The sequence below is a fragment of the Halichoerus grypus genome, chromosome 3, assembly GCF_964656455.1.
Source record: "Halichoerus grypus chromosome 3, mHalGry1.hap1.1, whole genome shotgun sequence".
NCBI lineage: Eukaryota > Metazoa > Chordata > Mammalia > Carnivora > Phocidae > Halichoerus > Halichoerus grypus.
This window is the reverse complement of record NC_135714.1, coordinates 17,325,262-17,343,703: the sequence shown is the minus strand read 5'-3', so window position 1 is coordinate 17,343,703 and position 18,442 is coordinate 17,325,262. Positions and strand designations below refer to the sequence as shown.

At 43.5% G+C, this 18,442-nt stretch overlaps 1 protein-coding gene across 3 annotated transcripts in view; it reads left to right on the top strand.

The window, feature by feature from the left end:
* The first annotated feature begins 630 nt into the window (after positions 1-630).
* Positions 631-18,442, top strand: part of KCNIP4 (potassium voltage-gated channel interacting protein 4) — a 1,107,245-nt gene continuing 1,089,433 nt past the window's right edge. For all 3 annotated transcript variants that reach the window (XM_078068446.1, XM_078068444.1, XM_078068445.1), the window contains exon 1: positions 631-830. In XM_078068446.1, coding sequence (XP_077924572.1) covers positions 770-830 — 61 coding nt within the window. In that variant the 5' untranslated portion in view covers positions 631-769. The remainder of the gene's footprint in view (positions 831-18,442) is intronic.

The window sequence follows — 18,442 nt, the reverse complement described above, 5'->3', positions numbered from 1 at the left end:
TGTCCCCGCACACCTTGGTGTGCAGAGCCAGCGTTGCTCAACACGTAGCCAAGTCGCATGACTGGTTCTAGCTTCAGCTGGGAAAGTTTCCTGTCTCGGAGTTCTAGAAGTTCCTGGCTCTCTGCCCGGTTCCGGAGAAGGGCATCTCCTTGCGCTTCCCTGCTGGTGTCCTTCGCACTCGGCCCAACTTTGTGCACCATCTCCAGTCTAGCTGTCCGAGTTGAGACCCTGCGGAATCCACCTGCGCTTTCCCGGCCGGGCGCCGCACAGCAAGAAGGGGTCCCCGAGGAGCCGCTCATAACCCGTCGTCCCCTCTGGTCGCTTTCAGGTCTGGCCGCTCGGTCGCAGGAGCCACCGCGCCAGCCCCCCGGGCGGTGGTGACTTGGCAGCAGGTGGCAGGGGCGGCGCCAGAACGCGCGAGAGGAGGGGGCGCGGCGCTCTCGGGCGTGCAGTGCACGGCGCCCGCTTCCAGGCCGCCCGCGCGCCCCCGCCGCCCAGTGCCGCGCAGCGCCCCCGGCGCCCCCCGCCGGCCTCCGCCGCACCTGCAGCCCGCTCTGCGCGCCCTGCCCGCCGCCGCCGCCGCCGCCGCCGCCGCCGCCGCCGCCGCCGCCGCCGCCGCCGCCGCCGCCGCCGCCGCCGCCGCCTCGCGCTCCCAGCGCCGCGGACGCCCCGGGCCGAGCGGCGAGTGAGCTCCGGTGCCAGACCCGTCAACACACGCCTCTGGGCCGCCGACTCTCGAGTCTCGCTCCTGCACCCTGCGTCCCCGAAGATGAATGTGAGGAGGGTGGAAAGCATCTCGGCTCAGCTGGAGGAGGCGAGCTCCACAGGCGGTAGGATGCATTAAGCATGCGAGCGGGCGCCCCTCTTCCCCCTCCTTCCTTCGCGAGCTGAGACGGGGACCCTTTCCTCGGCTGGGGACGCTTGTTGCCTTTGCTGCATGAGAGACGGCCACCCAGGCGGGACTGGAAGGGGAGGTGGGAGCGGCAGGAATGGGGGTGCCAAGGAGGGGGGGTGCACGCAAGGTCCAGGTCGGGAAGAAGAGCTGTTTGAAGTGTGTGTGAAACTCGCTGGTGGCGGGGTCCCCTGCGATCCGATCCTGTGCCTACTTTTGCCTTCTCTGAAAATTTCCCATGTTGTTTATGCATCTGCCAGATGACTGCAGACCACACACTTCCTTCGCCTAACACCTGGGGATAAAAGAACTGAAATAGTATTGAACCTCTCCCTCCACTTTTTCATTATGCTCCCAAACATTTCTTCATTAAAACTCTATTTTGGTTCCCTGGTAACATACAGGCGGGAATGTTTCTCGGGTCAGATTCTTCAGCAGGAGCGTGCGTCTTGTTTTATTGCCAGCTTCAGTTTAGTGTGTTCAGAGAAAATGGTCTTCAGTGACACTTGGAAATAATTTATATACAGTACAACCTTGGAAAGGTACCTGGCCCTCTTGTACAAGGTGTTTGGCTTTCAGAGTATCCTGTATTCTGCGAAAGCAAGGGAAGGACATGTTCTGATGAGTTTAGTGGGATCCATAGTGAAACAGGGGATGAGACATCACGCCCCACCTCCTCCTCACCCCTCCCCCCCCAGCACCTTCGGTTGAATAGGTTTGTTTTTAGGTGGCTCCCATGTGTAAGATCTTTAGAGGAGCCATAAACATAATGAAGGGGGTTGCAGGACATATGAGGCTAATCAAGAGCTGGACATTTCCCTGGTTATATAAGATGAGGGGTCGTAAATATGGCTCTAGCATAGTTTGGATTTATAGGATGATACACTTGGACTTGAGTTGCTGGGAAAGAGGTATTTCCATATTCTACCTGTTTATATCCAGGGAAATGGAGTCACTTTGGACAACTTGAGTCTAACACTAATTTGGACATTGAGATATGGACATTTTTCCCTTTCTTGTCTTCCCTCTAGTAGTTAAGGTCATTGTAACTGGGAGGACACTAGTCTTATTTGACCGTGACATTTTAAAGAGAAAAGTCTTGGCCTTTTACAGGCTGGAAAAAAAAAGAATATGACCATTACCTCTAAAGTCCCAATTTTGACCTGTACTGATGTTTAGTTCTGGTTTCACTTACGGCAATAGTTCACTCGTTATGAACCAAGTATGTCTAGGATATATTTTATGAGGAATACTGAAAATCGTTAAGAAATTGGATTTTTTCCAGAATGGCATTTTAAGTGTACAGGGCTAAGTAAATCGTTAAGTTTATAGGGTCTCTGTCTTTGCTGTATCTTTGGCTAAGAATAGGGTAGAGAGTTAGCTGTCCTTTTAGGAACTGCACTCATGCACGAGACAGTGGTGGGAACTTGAAGATAGATCAGTAAGAAAGTCTGGGGGAAGGGGTGGCTTTCATTGTTCCACTACTCACTGATAACAGCTTTTTGGCTGGGCCTAGTCTTTAATTGGCCAGATGGGGATTGAATCAGCCTGTCCAGCCTATTCACAGTGCCACAGGTGGCCATAATCTCTATTTGTTAGATAAAATGGAAACAAAGATGAAATCACATCTGGGGAATATGATACATTTAAAAAAACACTTTTAGTACCACTTTTAAAATCAGCATGTGTTCATTGTTCCTTTGGAGAATAGAAAGGTGTCGATTTATATCTTGGTTAAGGTGAGACCAAAAGTGAAGAGTTTTCTGGTTTCAATTGATTTGACACCTGTTTCTTGAATTGTGTTTGCATGTTTTTAGAGTTAATTGTCATATGAGAAGAATAAAGAAAAAAGAGCTTAGAGCATCTTTTTGTTCTTGTTACTATTTCAAGGTTAATATTATTTGAGAATGATCCCCTGAATACATAGTCTATATTATTTCCACCAAATATATGCTTAAGTACTTTGGTTATTTGTGCTCAGATATAGGGTGGTCTTCATTAATCTTGGGATAAGGAAGGATTGTCATTTTTAAAGGTTTGAACTCTACCTTCAGTTCTTGTTTTTAAAACAATCGCTCCTGATTTCATGTTTTCTTTCAAACAAGTGAGACATTTACATAACTTCCAATATGACCATGATGGTTTTCCCTTGAATATATATGCCTCTTGGATGGAGGTTTATAAAATGATTTAATCAGAATTTTTTTTTTTTTGAAACAAAATTTAACTGGAGGATTGGACTGAGAAGAATGAATGAAGATGAGAGGGAAATCAGGAATTAGAGAAAAGTATGTGTGTGTGTGCACTTGCGTGTACATTTTATGACCTGATTTTAGAGCCAGAATGCTATGAAAAGTGGTTTGCTGAGAGACGAAGGAGAAAACCACACGAAAGGAAAAATAGGAGGGAAATGTAGGAAAGATGGGAGCAGGGTTGAATTGGGTTACTGAAACTTTATAATATAGCTAAAAAAGTTTTCCCTGATCTCTTTCAGCGGGTAATGTATTTAGTATGCTAACTGATGAACATCACTTCTAAGTCACTGTAGTTGAAACAGTGTTAATGCTAGAGTACAGAAAACGGACACCTTGTAAATAAGTACAAATAGAAAAGGTTTCTTACAAATTGTGGTGCTCACTTTTAGCCTCCCTGTCAGAGCTTCCACATTAAATCAAAAGCCTGCCCAGAATATATTTTTCACGAAATCGTCTATTCCTATTATTTTGCTCCCTGGCTATGAAATCAAACATAATCCTGCTACCAGTGGAGAGACAGAGGGAGATGATAATTCAGCAGTATATTTGAAAGAGAATCAGAAATAAGGTCGGAGTTAAAAATGAAAAAAAAAAACAAACCCTGTAAGATTATTCATCAGTGTCCTCAATTTGTGCCATCTAACTTAAGGATGGCATATGTTATGTGATGTAGTCTACAGCTGAAAGTGGGGAGGGAAATGCATGGATGTTTTAATCACAGTTAGAAGAGGTCATCCAGAGGACGTGACTGCTGTCGGATCCAGCAGCCGGCCCAGGGCGATTGGAGGCTCCTCACCTGCTCCCTTGTCCTTGGAATGTATGTTCTGCCCACCATAGCAGGAACTGTTTTCAAGGACATAGCCTTGAGAGAGAAAGGTGTTGCTGAGGCTATCTGGATGGTGTACGTGACTGAGCCCTCCCATAAGGCCTCTATATGAACTTGTAAGTTTCTGGCGGGAGGGGGTGGAAATCTACTTGACTCCAGCTCCCAGGACAAGCCTCCTATATAAGTTCCCTTGCTTATTGCATCTGCCACTTACCAGTCTGGAGTGGTCTGCCCCTTTCTTTGGTCTCCTTGTCCTCTCTGTATGGGGGTCAGTTTCAGATTTCACCCGGGGAAGGTCCGGAGTTTGCAAACCAGCAATACTGGAGTGAAAAATCTCTGCGAATTTGTATTGTTGATAGACGTATGATGGCTCCGGCTGAAGTTTTGTGTTATTAAGGATAAACCAAACCCAAATTAGTGATTCCATATGGGTAATAGTGAAAAGATTGTGTATTCTGAGTAACCCAGGAAAAGCTTTTTATCACATGGGCATTATTCTGTTTTCTTCATATTGTTAAATGTAAGAAGGTACTAAGAAAATGATATGACCAAATGTTAAAATTCAACAACCCCTCCCCTCCTTTTTGCTGCACTTTTTTTTTTTTTTTTCTGGCCAGTGCTTATGCAGAGTTTCATAAAATAAAGCTGTGGATGGTTTGGAAATTAATAAGCCATGTAATATAAAATGTATGTGCAAGATTTCTGCAGAATTGTAGACCAGATAGTGGTTGAATCTTTTGAAGATAAAGTATATGGTCCTTATTTTTTTTTTTTTTGTCCTTTTGTTTTCCTTGTCCTCATGGGTTTTCTAGAACATGTGGATAATATTGCTTTTCAAGATTTCATAGCAGAGTGTGCTTGTTTACTTAATAGCCTCCCTTCTTAAGCAGATTAAAGTGTGTGTATGTGAGAGAGACAGAACGGGGGTGGGGAGGGAAGAAGGATGGGAGGATGAGTGTATATTTTCTTTCATGGGCCCTTGCCATTCTTAAAAGTGGTTTAAGTTTCTATAAGTACACCTGTCATTATAAATTTATTCATCCTTGGGCATTGAATCACCTCTTTTATTTTTTAAGACTGTTCATTTGGTTAAAGGTCCTAATGGTCTTTTCTTAATTTACATCATCCCAAGCTCACTGTGATGCTTCGTGTTGTTTATTAACACTCCCTAGAAAATTATGAACTCATGGGAGCAGAGCCATTGTGTTCTGCCCACCGTGTATCCCCAGCATCTCACACAAACCCTCACGTGGTACATCTGCTCAACAACAGATGATTTGTTGAATGAAGTCTCCCTCGGATTCTGTGACTGCGTTATTTTACTTCTCATTCTCTCAGATCTCTTTTTTCTGATCCTTATTTCTTTCTTTGTCCTTTTTGTACAACTTTTCACACACTTCTGTCTTAATTGTCTTCTCCGTCTACATTCTCTCTTGAATCAGACTGTGGTCTTGGTGCATCTTTGATCCAGAAGTCTCCTTACTCTGTAGCTCTGGCCTGATCCCTTTCCAGTCCATGTCCACGTGCTGCTGAGCAGACATCTCAGCAATTTTTACTAGCACTTTGAAGTCAGTATGTTAGAAAAGACCTGTCCTCTCTTCAAAGAACTATTTATTTTCCAAATTTTGCTAATGGTAGCATTGTTTTTTGAGAACTACAGTTAAAAAAAATCCCACAGAAGTGTTTACTCATCTGTGGTACTTCCCACTTTAATCATTGCCTCTCCTTCCCTGTGGAATCAGTCCCCAAGCCTTATTGATTCTATCCTGGCTTCATGTTCTCATCGTACACCCAAGGTCATGTTCTTGTCATTTCCCATACCACGATGGTTGCCTCCTGTCTGTGCTAAGTGCCTCCCCACTCAAAACCAATCAAATTCACTAAAAACTGATTTGAGTCCGATCGTTCACCTGTGCAAAATCTTTTAATGCCTTCCCATTACTTATAGAACTAAAAATGCTGTTTCCTTAGCTTGATAGTCAGGCCTCCCACAGTGTGTTGACAGTCTTCCATCCCAACATTATCTTCCATGACTTATAGGTCTGCACTTTGACCTGCTAAATCGGACACATCTCAAGGTGTACCTACTGCTTAGAATGAACTTTCTGCCCCCACATTGTCCACTGAACATTGTTAATGGTTTCACATGGAATGCCTCCTTCAAGACTCATTGCAAATGCAGTGTCTTTCTTGTGCAGTCTCACTGATTTCTCCCTGCCTCTTCCCCAAAAAATTCTGCTTTGAATTTTCTTAGGTCATTTTTCTTTTATTTTGCCTATCTCTGAATGACAAGACAGAATAAGCTATGCATGTTTGTCTTGTTTGCAGCTATTAAATGGTAACTCCTTGATGGTGAGGATCATACACGAATTACCCATTTTCATACCCCTAGTAAGTACTGGCACAATGATTCACAAAAGAAAACCTGCTGAAGGCATAGTTCATTGAATTTAAACTGTGTTGCCCAGTGGTAGATCCATTAAAGACCCCAAATTATAATTCACATTCGACTGCTTGTTAAGCCATCTACTGGAAGTGACGTTCCTTTTTGGGTCCCTGTGTTTTCCATTCAGTGGGCCAGGTCTATATGGATAGTGATACAACATCAAAATAGTGCGTCTCCGCTGTACGTGCTCTTGCATCCGTAATGCATTGCCACAAGAGTTTATATTGTTTCCGAAGAAGGGTTTAATAAGTACCCGGTGTTTTCTATGTATTTAGAGCAGTAGTCAGGGTTGTCTTTGGATGCTGTTGCTACGACTCTCCTTCATCCTTAATACCTTCCAGACCCAACACCTCTGGGATCTGTAGTCTGAGGGGCCCCCAGTGAGTGACTATGACCTCTTTTGATTCCCCTACAGATAAGAGTGGAAAGATTAGTTAAGTATTCCCTCTGAATCAGGATTGTGATTGTCTATAGTCTGAATTTCATGTTACAGAGAGTGGCCCAGAGCCTGAATGGCTATACCACCATCTACCATCATTATTAGCCTCTTTGTCATTATCCTTATCAGATGGTAAATCTTTTCTATAATTATAGCAGTGACTGTGGAAAGGAATGGAAAAAAGAAACCGGAAACATCACTCATTGTGTACATATCCATTTCTTTCATATCAGAATTCACAGAGAGCATCAGGCTGCATTGGGAGGGAGGTGGGAGGGGGCTGGATCTTGTGACAGCTTGTGCTAAGAAGAAGATGGGGTTCAGCTCTTTTCCTCTCGCCTCTGTGGCTGTATCCCTCTCACTGCTCAGTGAGTGTGTCATAGGCCGCTCTAGATGTGTACATGTGCACATGGATTAGGAACTCCGAAAAAGGAGAGGCTCGCAGTGTTGAAACACAAAAGTTCTCCACACACTCGGACAACCTAAGGAATAATTCGAACAGAGATGCAAATATAGAATTTGCCCTATTGAGCACTTGGCCTCGATGCCCGTATTATGGGCTGATTTTCTTCCTTCTGAACAAACACAGCTGGTGTGGTTGAATGGCTCTCCCATTGGAAATGCCCTTTCGGATATATTTAAATACCCTTTGGATATATAACTGACCTTTTAGAAACTTTCTCCCCTACGTATTCCACCCTGATTACTTATTTAGGTAAAAACAAGCAATCCACCCATTTTATGACAGCAGTCTGTAACTTTTCGGTTAGCTGGAGTTTGGATTGGCTTAGGGAAAGGTCCCTTCATGTAACTTAGGCAGAATCTGCTCAGGAGCAGTGAATAAAAAGTCTTTAGGGAATTAGAACTGGCATTTTTTTTTATCGGTCTTTAAAAAGGTTTTGGAGGAGAAACAGACTTTCATCTCTAGACGTCAACACTCCTTAATATTTTGAAGACTCTTTTGAGTGAAGCAGCTTATTTACGAAGTGACAGTAGTATCTGCAACCCAAACGGCAATCAGAATCGGCTTGGGTACAGTAACCACCCCAGTCTATATGATGACGCACTCTCTCACTTCTTCGCTGTAATATGGTCTGCGCCTTGTGTTACCGATGCTGAGGTGTCCCCAGGGCTGTCCCCCAGTATGATGATTATTAATTTTTAATAAGAGGACACATGACTCCCAAATGCCTTCGTGAGTTTCATAATAAAATTGGGTGAAAAGAGCACATGTAACTATTAAACAGATCTACATCTCAGGATGGCTGTTCTGCTAGCAGCTTTATTTTGGGTTGTACCTTTTTGTAATTTAATGAATTTCCATTAGACTAGCATGAGAAACTACTTACAAAAAAAAAAATGGTCTTGGGGCGCCTGGGTGGCTCAGTCTTTAAGCATCTGCCTTCGGCTCGGGTCATGGTCCCGGGGTCCTGGGATCGAGCCCCGCATCGGGCTCCCTGCTTTGCGGGAAGCCTGCTTCTCCCTCTCCCACTCCCCCTGCTTGTGTTCCCCCTCTCACTGTGTCTCTCTCTGTCAAATAAATAAATAAAATCTTAAAAAAAAAAAGAAATGGTCTTGCCCAAACCGTGTATCCATGCTTTGTATATGGTATGTGCTCCAGAGAAATGTTGCAGGAATTGAAGTATCTTCTATGATGGTCAAACGTAAAGGTGGAAATAAACTCTTGTACTCTAGCCCATCTCGATCCTGCGGGAGGGGATTCTCCAATCTTCTTCTTGTTTCTGCAGGGGATTTGAAACAAAAATGAAACAATAATACAGAATGAACAGGCATTTCAGAAACGACCCTGCAAATCCAGTCCTGAGGGCAAGTTTAATTTGGAGAGGGGTTTAATTGAGAGAAATTTTAATTTAGCTTAGAAAGGTAAGAACATGTGAAATAGCCAGTGAGTAGAAGGTCACTGTTCCTCTTTCTCTATTCATAAAATGATGGTAATCATAGCCACTCCTAGATTATAGGAATGGATTCTGTAATGATGACATGAGTTTAATTCAGCAAATATTTGCAAAGAAACTCCTTGGTGCTGGGATCAGTGATATGTGGAGTTGGCCTTCAGGAAGGTTACTGTTTATTCAAGAGAGATTTACTGAGTATGTACCACGTGTGTGGCTGAGTAGGGGAGAAAGGTTACTAAACATGTGTATTTTAAAATATTCATCGCCGTAACAGAGGCAAGGATGAAATGAGATGGATGCTGAAAAATGAGATTATGTCTATTTGGCATAGATGACATGCCCTTCCAAGTGAATGCAGTGAAAGCAAACGGTGCTATTGAACTTGACCTTTCTTTCTCTGGGGTCTCACAGAATAGAGCTATTAAAAGAACTGTGCTCACGATCCTATATTTGTTCTCTTGCCCAGTTTCTTCCTGTCTTCTATCTTTCCATCTGTAATATGGGTTTATCTGTTGGCCACTTAAAGACCTGATGTTATCTAAGCCCTTTTAAAGATTTTTAAGAGCTATTATGCTGGGAGTCTGAAAAAGTGCACTTTTTTAAATCATAAAACAAATATGATTTTGAAGCTTGGAGAGTACAGAATGAGTAATAACTTCTGTTTAAAGATAATCATAAAGTAATTGAACATTCCCTGCTCTTTTACTGCCGGTTTAAATAATGGTCTGGTCAAGGCGGAGGCATTTTAAATTAGTGTAGAATTTTAAAAATTAAGTAGACTATCACTCTAATTTTTAAATTTAATTTTGTCCAGTCAACCATTGACCATAAGAATATTATACCTGAGTTAATATTGTGAGCATTTGTGAAAATCTGATTCTGCCAAACCTTTCTCTCGCATTTTCCCCAAGAATTCTTAAATCACGCTTTCCGTGCTATTTCCCCAAACTCCCTTTCATTGGAAGCCAAGTCTCTTCCTACTGAGATGCACAGTATTATCACAATCTGTTCTCAATTCCCTCTCCTTTCAAGGTCCGGTTTCATCCATGTTTCCTGCTGAAGCTGTGATCAGAGGGTTGGTGCAGGCTCTGAAAGACAGGTGCATTATATTAATTTGAAGGTGGTGGGGAGGGAAACCTTGGGGGGACAAGTATAAAATAATGAGCATTCAGAACCAGGCATTGAGAAACATGGAAAAAGAAAGCCGAAGACCATAGAATACAGCCGTACGCAGGGAAGGGAGTGAGGGACTTATCCTGCTGTGTGTTTGTAGAATAAACTCCATTTTTGTTGGAGGCATTGTAAGGTAGTTTTTAAAAAGGCAAAACATCTAAACTGCAAGGCTAGGAATAAACACCAGCACTTCTGATGTGATTTAAGTACCGGATTTGCAGCTGAACCCTATAAGCCTTCCTAGTCAGAGTGGGGGATGTAGATTTCAAATGAAAATTAGTCATTAAAATAACTTTCAAAATTGTTCAGTTCACAGGATACATACTGACAGTGCAAAATCTACAAACACTGAACTGGGAAGATTGAACCATAGACATAATTTGTTAGAAAGATGGCAATTTAAAACAGTTACATTTATCTTTGGATCCCTGAGCATGAGATTTTCATAAATATCATTAGAATAGAACTTCAGATCTCAAGCAGTGACAGTTATAACTTTGGACTTAATGCAATTTGTTTTGATGGTTTTATAAATAGTTTTGAGGATGTTGTTCAACAGTCATCCACTTAAAACATGTTTATCAGTTACCTATTGTAGGAGGGACACTGCTGGTAAGTATTTCCGAATAGAAGAAGGTAGTATTAGCTGTTTAAGGTCTAGGAATTAAGCTTTTAAATCCGGTCTTCCTTCTCCATCCCAGAATTCTACTTGATCTGGATTGTGTATTGATTAGGTAGAGCATGTTAGCTTACTTTATTTTCAAACACACTTGCTAAATACCTTCACAGGACCCGAGTGTATGTCCTTGAGGGAGGATATTGGCAAGTCCTGGTCTACTATGAAATAATAAGCTGAAGGAGCACAGAGTGGACCTTACATAACCACATGATTTGTTATTAAGTGAAACTGGTTTCACAGAGTCACATAAAATACAAAACAAACATTACACAGAAAAACAGCATTAACCTATAGACTAGATAATATTACTACTCCCCATGTCAGTAGGGGATTCTTCAAATGTGAGCCAACTTATTCTTCTGTAAAACATATACTAGACATCTATTATTTGTCAAGCATTGTTCTAAGTTCTAGAAACATGTTAACATCTATTATTTGTCAAGTGTTGTTCAAAGTACTAAAATACAGAGATGAAACTATCCCATGGGGAGCCCTGAGTCTAGTTAAAGAGCTTGACATGGAAGATGGTGATTAGCACATAGGAAGTCCTATGACAGTGTCCAGCATGGAGTGCTTTGGCAACATAGACATGAATCACTCATGCAGGCTAAATAGGGTCAAAAGATGCTCCCTAGACCGGATGGGACTGGAGGATGTGAAGGAGTTCTCCCGGGCCAGGCTGCAGGTGGGATGATGGATGTTTGAGGTGGGGAGAGCTGTGAGTCTATGGCTGGTCCTAAGAGAACATATGGTACAGTCAAGGAACAGTGAGAAGTTCTGTGTGTTGCAGTGAAGCCGGGGAGTAGAAGGGAGCAGTGAAATGGGGCCTGGAGAAGGACCCAGCGTCAGGACAAGAAGGCAGTGGGGACCACTGATAAATTCCAGTCAAGAGCACAGTGTGATCACATTTGCCTGTTGGGAAGATAACTGCAGTGATTGGCAGATCACCAGATCAGTGATATGGCGGAGAGTAGAGGGTGCATGTGAAATAGAAGACAAGACCAGCAGGGATTGATGCCAGGTGGTAATTGGGGTTGGGGGAGAAGGAGGAGCCTGGGAAATCTGGATTTCTGGGTTGGGTCACTGATAGGCAGCATATATTTACTAAGATGGGAAATATAGGGGAAGTTTAGTTGAAAGGAAGTGAGATCCATTTTGGGACTCTGAAATTTAAGGCCTTCTTTAAGGAGACCTTCCTCCTTCAAAATGGAGACGGCGTAGTTACTGGGCTATCTGGGCCTGGAACATGAGAGTGAGATTGGGTTCTGCAGGCAGTGGGGAGCCAGTTGAATTTAGTGAGGAGTGACAGAATGAGGAACATTAATTTTACATAGCTGTGTAGGATGCGTCGTCGATAAGGATGTCATTAGGAGGTGGTTGCATTAGTCTAGGCAAGAGACAACGTTTGCACAAGGGTAAAGGCAGTAGGAATGGGAAGGGTGGGAGGAATGGGAAGGAGAAAGATGGGGAGATTGGTGATGGGGACCTCGTGGTGCCATGATGAGAAGCAAGGAACACAGGAGGAAAACAGGTTTTCAGGTTTTGGAGGGATGATAACACGCTCATTTTTAGAAATATTGATTTCGACTGGGAAAGAATCCAGGTCAACTGTCCCAAAGGCAGTTGGATCGTGGAGTTCAAGTTTAATTGATTTCAGGGAAGCACACATTTATTGAGCATCTAGTGTTGTGACTGGTATCAGGAATAGAGAGATGAATGAGGCATGGCCCTACCCCCGAGAAGCTGGCCAGCAAACTAAGCTGGGGACTCAAATGCAGGAGCCAGCTGCAGAGAGCAAAGGTAATTAAACACATGACACTGAATAAGGGGCAGAGTCTAGGATTAGTACCATGAAGAAGAAAGGTGAGCGATGGATATAAAACCAAGGAAACATGTCATAGTTGGAGAAGAAATTGGAGAGGAAGATGTCATGGAGGTCATGACATGACACGTGCTTGCCGACTCATGTGGAATACAAGAATTTCAAAAAGCCACAGCGAGTGAATGGAGTGAACTGCTGCAGAGCATTAATGGGGCATGAAGAATGGGGTCTCAGAACAAGACTCTGGATCAGAACTAGGGTTCAGGCACTATGTCTTATCCTGTGTAACCTTAGGAAGTCACATGGCCTCTCTGTAACTTAGTTTCTTTACGTGTACCTAGAATATTCTTGCCCCATATATCCCACTGGCTTGCTTCCTCACTTGTTCAGATCACCATTAAAATAATACTTCTCTGATGACTTCATCTGCTCTAACAACTCACGTGTGTCTCCCTATTCCCTTGCCTTATTTTACTTTCATAGGTTTTATATAATCCTTCAAAGAAAAAATTATGTACTAGAATATCATTTATATATACTATGATACTTATATATATGTACCTATATTTTGTGTATATTTATTTTTTAGTATTTTCCCTGTTAGAATTCAGTGAAATGTGTGTTGAATGGCAAATCAATGAAGAGGACTCATTTTGACAGATTGTACTGAGAAGTAACTGAACTAATGTCTGTAAAGGGCTCAGTGCAGTGCCTGACAAATAGTTAGAGCCTGTGGGTTGAGGTCATTTACATGATTATTTTGACTTGAGAAAAAGTTCTTTTAATCCTAAGGATGGGAAGTCAGGAGAGTGGTGAGATTGGGAGCACATGGGTGGTTCTGGAGGGAGGGAGTTCTGAAGAAGGGGCACTTACTCTCTGGTAGGCATAATCTTGCTCTCTGATGCAGGAGGGAGGGAGGCCACGCTGGCGTGACGTGCTGGAGAGGACACTATGGAGGGGCTGGGCTGTGACCTGGGCACTGAGTGACCAGTGGGGCTTAGAGAGGTTGTAAGGGACCATTTAGTAGGTGGCAGGAAGGGATCTGTGGGGCCCACAGTTTGCCTGGAGGAGATGGTTGTCCCGAGAAGTGTCGAGGCTGAGAAACGAGATTGGGGAGAGTCTCAGAAATGTGGATTTGATTCAGTGAGCAAGAATTCAAGATTTCACAGGAAGATGGTGGCGTAATAAAAGTGACACCTTTGGAGGATTTGTCTTATCTTGCTCTACAGGAAAGATTAAGGAAGGGGGAGTGTTCAGGTGGAAAGGTCAGTTGAGGAGACATTGCATTTGTCCAGACTGTAGCAGGGTTGGCCAATTTTGTAGGGGGGCATGGTGGTGGTGGAGAAAATGAATTTGGCAGATTCCTGCGGCATTATGGATGGTTTTTGTAACTGATTGACCGTGGGCATGAAGTTAGGTGGGAGACCAAGGAAAAGCAGCTCTTAATCAGGCTCAACACTCAAACTTTGGCAACTGAGGAAAGGCCTTTGCTTATGCTGCTGGGAAGTTATTATCCAGAAGACAGAAGAAGGAAATTGTGTGTCTGTGTATGTGTGTAGGGTCAAAAGTTCCACTTATTTGGGGATACTGGAGGGATATCTTGGTAAGAGAGATACTGGATAGTTTTAAATACCCTTTTTGTTGATAAGTAAATTCAGGCTCAGAGAGGTTAAGCAACTTGTCCAAAGTCCTACAGCTAGTGATTAGGATAGTGGAGATATTAACCATGGCGGTATTAATTAATACACAGCCTGTACTGTTTTCTCTCTCTTGCCTGAGCAGGGCGCTCTGGGCTGACCTGATGTGGTTCTGGGAGGGCTGGGCTCAGCTCAGCAGAGAGTGTGCCTCGTATCCAGTTGGGTGGTAAATAGGGTAAAGGGCAGATGACCTGAAAAATCTCCCTGTGGATTTCTAGATTACATCCAAGGTAAAGATCCAAAGCCAGTGCCCAGTCCAAGTGGTGGTAGATGGAAGAGGGAGCCTTGATAACCCACCTTGTGGGTTGGGGAAAAAGAACCATTGGTGCTTGAGGAGTTTGAATGTCAATGAAAGTAACCTGCAGGGCCTCCCTGAGCCTGAGGGAAGGGCTGGGTGGAAGTGACTCAGGTGGGCCAGCCAGCTCCAGGTGAAGGTCTGGGGAAGATGGGGCTTTGAAAGTGCAGTGCATAGGGGAGCCTTTGTTGGAGCACGTTTATGATTGCCTCCAAAGACATGATTTTGATTCAGAACGTTCTACTTGTGTAGCTGCCTTCCCCCCTCCCCCCACCCTTCCTCCATTGCTTGATCCTGCATCCACATTTCCAACCCACCCTGCAGGGCACAGGCGATCTTGCTGAGACTAACCAACTGAGAATATATCGCAGTACTGCAAGCGGTGAGCTCCAGCCATCCTCCTTCCTGCCAGAATAAGTCATGAATCCTTTTCATACTGTTCCTTCATGAATGCAGTTTTAATTAATTGCTTGGTGTCTGCCAACCCAGAGTAAGGAGACTGTGCACAGTTTCAGGACCCATAGGGACACTTGTATATTTGTTGACCAATGGATAACGGAATGCCTTTAAATTTATAAATAAAACGGTCAAATATTTTTATAACTATTAGGTAAGCTTCCTACCTCTGCCATCATGGAATGCAATAAGCAAGCACTTGCGGAATTCAGAGAAATTCTTTCTCTCTGGATCTCAGGGCATATTTCACTCAACTTCACTCCAATCAACACAGTTATTTAGCATGTCTTAGAAATCAAACATTGTTCTGGGTGCTTGGGGGATACAAATACCTTCTCTGTCCTCACAGATGGCTAGCAAGGAAGGAAGACCTTCAACAATGCATTAGCAGCATGCTGAGAATATTAGAACAATGAGTAAAGGATGCTACAGGAGCATATGGGAAGGAAATGGAATATGTCTTAGGAGTCAGAAAATAGTTCCTTAAAAGAGTAGAAATTAAGCTGACATCTGCCTGACACTCAGAGACAGAAGCAGGAGTCGAGAACAGACTTCAAGACCTGAAGAAAATCTGAAAATTAAAAAAAGGACAGAAGATAATGCTGAAGAGGGAGACAGGGCCAGATGGTTGAGAGGTTAAGGCTTTTATTAAGGATTTGAACTTAGTCCTATGGCAATGCAAAGTAATTGGAAGTTTTAAGCAGGGGAACAAGTTAACCAAATAGCCACATCACATCTTGGTTCTTCCACTCAGCAAAAAGCATAGGGCTGTTATCCCAATGACCAGCAAACCATTCATCATGGCTTTGTACTGCCAACTTCTGTGGAATCTGGAATTATTTTCTCCTCTAATCTACTTTTTTTTTTTTTTTTTCCCATTTACCTTTCTTCTCTGCATTGCCTAACCTCCAAAACCTGACTTTGGTCTGTTACTTAGATCTCCTTGCTAACCTTTTGGCATCTAGAACTTGGCAGTCTCCAAAGTGTTTTTGCCTTGTGCCCCCATCTGTAAAAAAAAATGTTGAGCATGTACCTTCATTTTTATAGATTTAATCATAAGCTATACACCTGTAGTTTAGAAGCATGTGTACTAATTATTAGTAAAGCTTAACTCCTTTCTTAGATAATAAACATGCTAGAAAGTAATATGAAACTCAAAAGGTTTGATCCCAGTGACCTCTTGTGCAGGGCACTTCTGTTTATCCTTGACTAGTATAAAGAGAAAAGTCTAATATACTAGATTTTAGAGCCTAGGACAAAGCAGTTAAGCAAAGAGTGGTGAGGAACTATCAGCGATAGTTTTATCAATAGCTAACTTCCAGGGCCCCTGGGTGGCTCAGGCGGTTTAGCATCTGCCTTCGGCTCAGGTCATGATCCCAGGGTCCTGGGATCGAATCCTGCATCGGGCTCCCTGCTCAGTGAGGAGCCTACTTCTCCCACTGCCTCTGCTGCTCCCCCTGCTTGTCTCTCTCTCTCATTCTCTCTCTCTCTTGTTCTCTCTGACAAATAAATAAAATCTTTAAAAAAAGTTAACTTCCATATATTTGTGTGTTCAGTTATAGAAATATCAAGTGTTAAGTGCTGCTACCTTGCCATGCTGTTATTAGCTATGCATCTTTCCTCAATGCTCTAGGCGAGTGGCCTCTGTCCCCATCCCCATTGAGAACTTTTTTACAATGTTCAGTCTCTGTCTTGATGGGTGTCTGGCACCCTTGTTCTGCATTCTGAGTTTCTGTTTCATTCATCATAAAGGTATACCAGTTCCAGAGAAGCCTCCATCTCTGTGTACAAATACTCAAATACTTACATGAGACCCACATGCGCTAGCACCTGTTAAATTTAGAAAGATATGCAATACAGGTTACCAGCCCTAACATATGGGCATTTTCTTCCTCAACCACAGAGAGCTCATCTGTTGTTCTGTTTCATGAATCCATGCGGTGTGGGTCTGACGCCTGCTGGTTCGCAGGGAACTAGGGTTGACATTGTCTACCTGACTGTCACGTGTGATTGCTTGCCCTCTTGTGCAGAGGTCCCTACAGGCCTTCATGAGAAGGGATAGTTTTATCGAAAAAGACCGAGCCTTAAGTATTTAAAGAACCTGTAGTATGTGCATTTTTGTCTGCCTGGTGCTTGCGGTGCTTGCAACGAAGTGAACGATGAGATCTATTTGAGGGGATGAGCTAAGATGATGCACAAAAGCCACAGTGGTAATAGGTGGTAACGTTCTGAATTCATGATGGCCTTACTGATGATTTAAAAAAACATCTCTGAATCTCGCCTTAAATTGATGGCTCGCGGTTGAGTGCTCTGGAATTTAGATCCCAGGAATATAGATGTTGTCTGTTTTGTTCACTGTGTATTCCCCATGCCTTGAGCAGAGCCTTCCAATCATAAGGCTCTCAAATATGTGTTGAATGAAGAAACCATCACAAAGATCTACCTCCTCCTTGCTGTCCATTGGGAGAGAGGGGTATATCATTCTCAGACCAGTGTGACTTCAATGCTAAAGGAGAGCCACGCACAAAGTTCAGTGGGAGCGAAGGCACAGGAATAAGTACCTGCCTAGAGAAATTAAGGAACCCTTAAGGAAAATGGCATCTCAGTGAGGTCTTGAAGTGTGCTGGAGTTTAATCCAGTGACAGAGAAAAGGATTCTGAGGTCATAGGAAGAGCGTGTGCCAGGGCTCAGATTTATGTGGAAATTCAAGCCACCTTCAGGGAATGGTGAGAAAATCCACGTGGTCTGAATATCGACAGTGTGGGGAGATGTAGCCACAAGCGAGGCTGGGAGGGTAGATGGTGGTAGATTGTTTGAGATGCTGGCATTTATGATTGAGGAGTTTAAATTCAAACCTGCAGGCAATGGGGAGCTATTGAAGGATGTGGAGCAAGGGAATGGCTATTATTTGTGTTTTAGAAAGAAATAATGGAGGTAATTCCTTAGAAGGCGAGGGGACTAGTTGGAAAAGCTGTGCAGCCTATGTGGAATGGGAGATCTGAATTAAAGCAGTGTGGTAGGTATAGAGGAGGTGTGAGGCTGAAGGGATATAGAGCAGTTATAATCAACAAGTCACTAAGCATTGCAATGAAGGCAGGAAAAGTAGAGGTTAAGAAAATGTCCATGTGTCTAGCTATACCCTCCAGTGAGAATTCTTGAGGATATGGCTGCTTTGGGACTTACTGAAGGTAAAGTGCTGGTGAAGAAGGTGGGAAAAACTAGCTGGCCACTGGGGGCGTGCATCTAGATCTCAGGAGAGGCTAGAACACAGATTTAGAAGCCAGGGCATTGCAGGTAAAGCCATGAGAACAGGGGAGAGAACAGAGCTCAGAATGGAATCCTAGTGGGCACGGTAATGCTAAGTTGGCTGCTCCAGGGGGAAGATGCCAGCGAAGGGGTCAGAGATGGCCCATATGGGAAGGCAGAAGGAATGACCGCCAAGAGTAGTACTGCGGATGCCAAGGGAAGGAGACTCTTCCAGTAGTGGGTCAATTATTTTAAGTGCTTTGCATGGTTAAGTAAGATGGGAACTGAAATGATTTGGCA